Below are 858 nucleotides of genomic sequence, written 5' to 3'. Positions count from 1 at the left end.
TAGCAATACCCACCTGGGTGACTTGGAACAACTTGTGGAAGCATGACTTTACAACAATAAAAACACCACTTCTTTGCTTATGTGGTTTTACCTTGAAATTACTCTGACCCTGGAAAAGGAACTATTGGTGTCAGAGAGTTTTCAGTTTTACTAGTAAAGAGTTGGATATGGGGAATATTCTCTTCTTATTCTTATGCTTTAGCCGTTTGTACGTTTTTTGTATCAACAAGAGACTAAGAGACGAACAGCCACAGGCTCTGTGGGAACCACAGTGCATCCAGGCCCCGTCACTGCTCAGAGTTTGTGCTCAGCTCCCCCTGCAGTTTCTGTCACTGTGTCCCTCAGAGCACAGTAGTACACAGCCGAGTCTGACTCCTGGACTGAGGCTTTCTCCAAGTGGAAGGAGGTGGTTTTTGCATTGTATGTGGCTTCAAAACCTTTGTTGGTTCTCTTGTCGTTGACCGTCATGGCTTTCAGGAGGAGCTCTGGACCTTCTCCAGGATACTGGACATACCAGAAAAGAGTGGGGTACGTGGTGGCTGAATAAGTACAGTTCACAGTCAAGGTAGCCCCTTGCAAAAGGGTCAGTTGGCCGTCCATCTGGCTCACTGAGTCTCCACGGGTTTGTCCTAGGGGAAAATAAGAGAGTTCTCTGTGATCTTGGGCATAAATCTCTGGGATAAAATCACGCTTAAAGTTTTTGTTGATATAACAGAAGAAAGGATCCAAATTTTTACAGGCGTTTTGCTTACCCAGCAGGAAGAGAATCACAGTCACTAATCCTGGAGAAGAGATCATCTCTAGAGTGTCTCCTGAAGAATGTTCTTGACTCTTAACATGAAGAAATGTTGAAGTCAC

General features: G+C 44.8%; 1 gene segment (V, D, J or C); it reads right to left on the bottom strand.

Annotated features, from left to right (window-relative positions):
• Positions 1 to 289: 289 nt before the first annotated feature.
• LOC122443253 lies at positions 290 to 858 on the bottom strand. The segment is given in 2 exon segments: positions 290 to 629; positions 753 to 858. Coding segments are annotated over 2 exon segments (381 nt in total).

This window comes from Cervus canadensis, chromosome 6 (genome assembly GCF_019320065.1).
Source record: "Cervus canadensis isolate Bull #8, Minnesota chromosome 6, ASM1932006v1, whole genome shotgun sequence".
NCBI classification, from domain to species: domain Eukaryota; kingdom Metazoa; phylum Chordata; class Mammalia; order Artiodactyla; family Cervidae; genus Cervus; species Cervus canadensis.
This window is presented reverse-complemented; position numbering and strand designations above follow the sequence as displayed.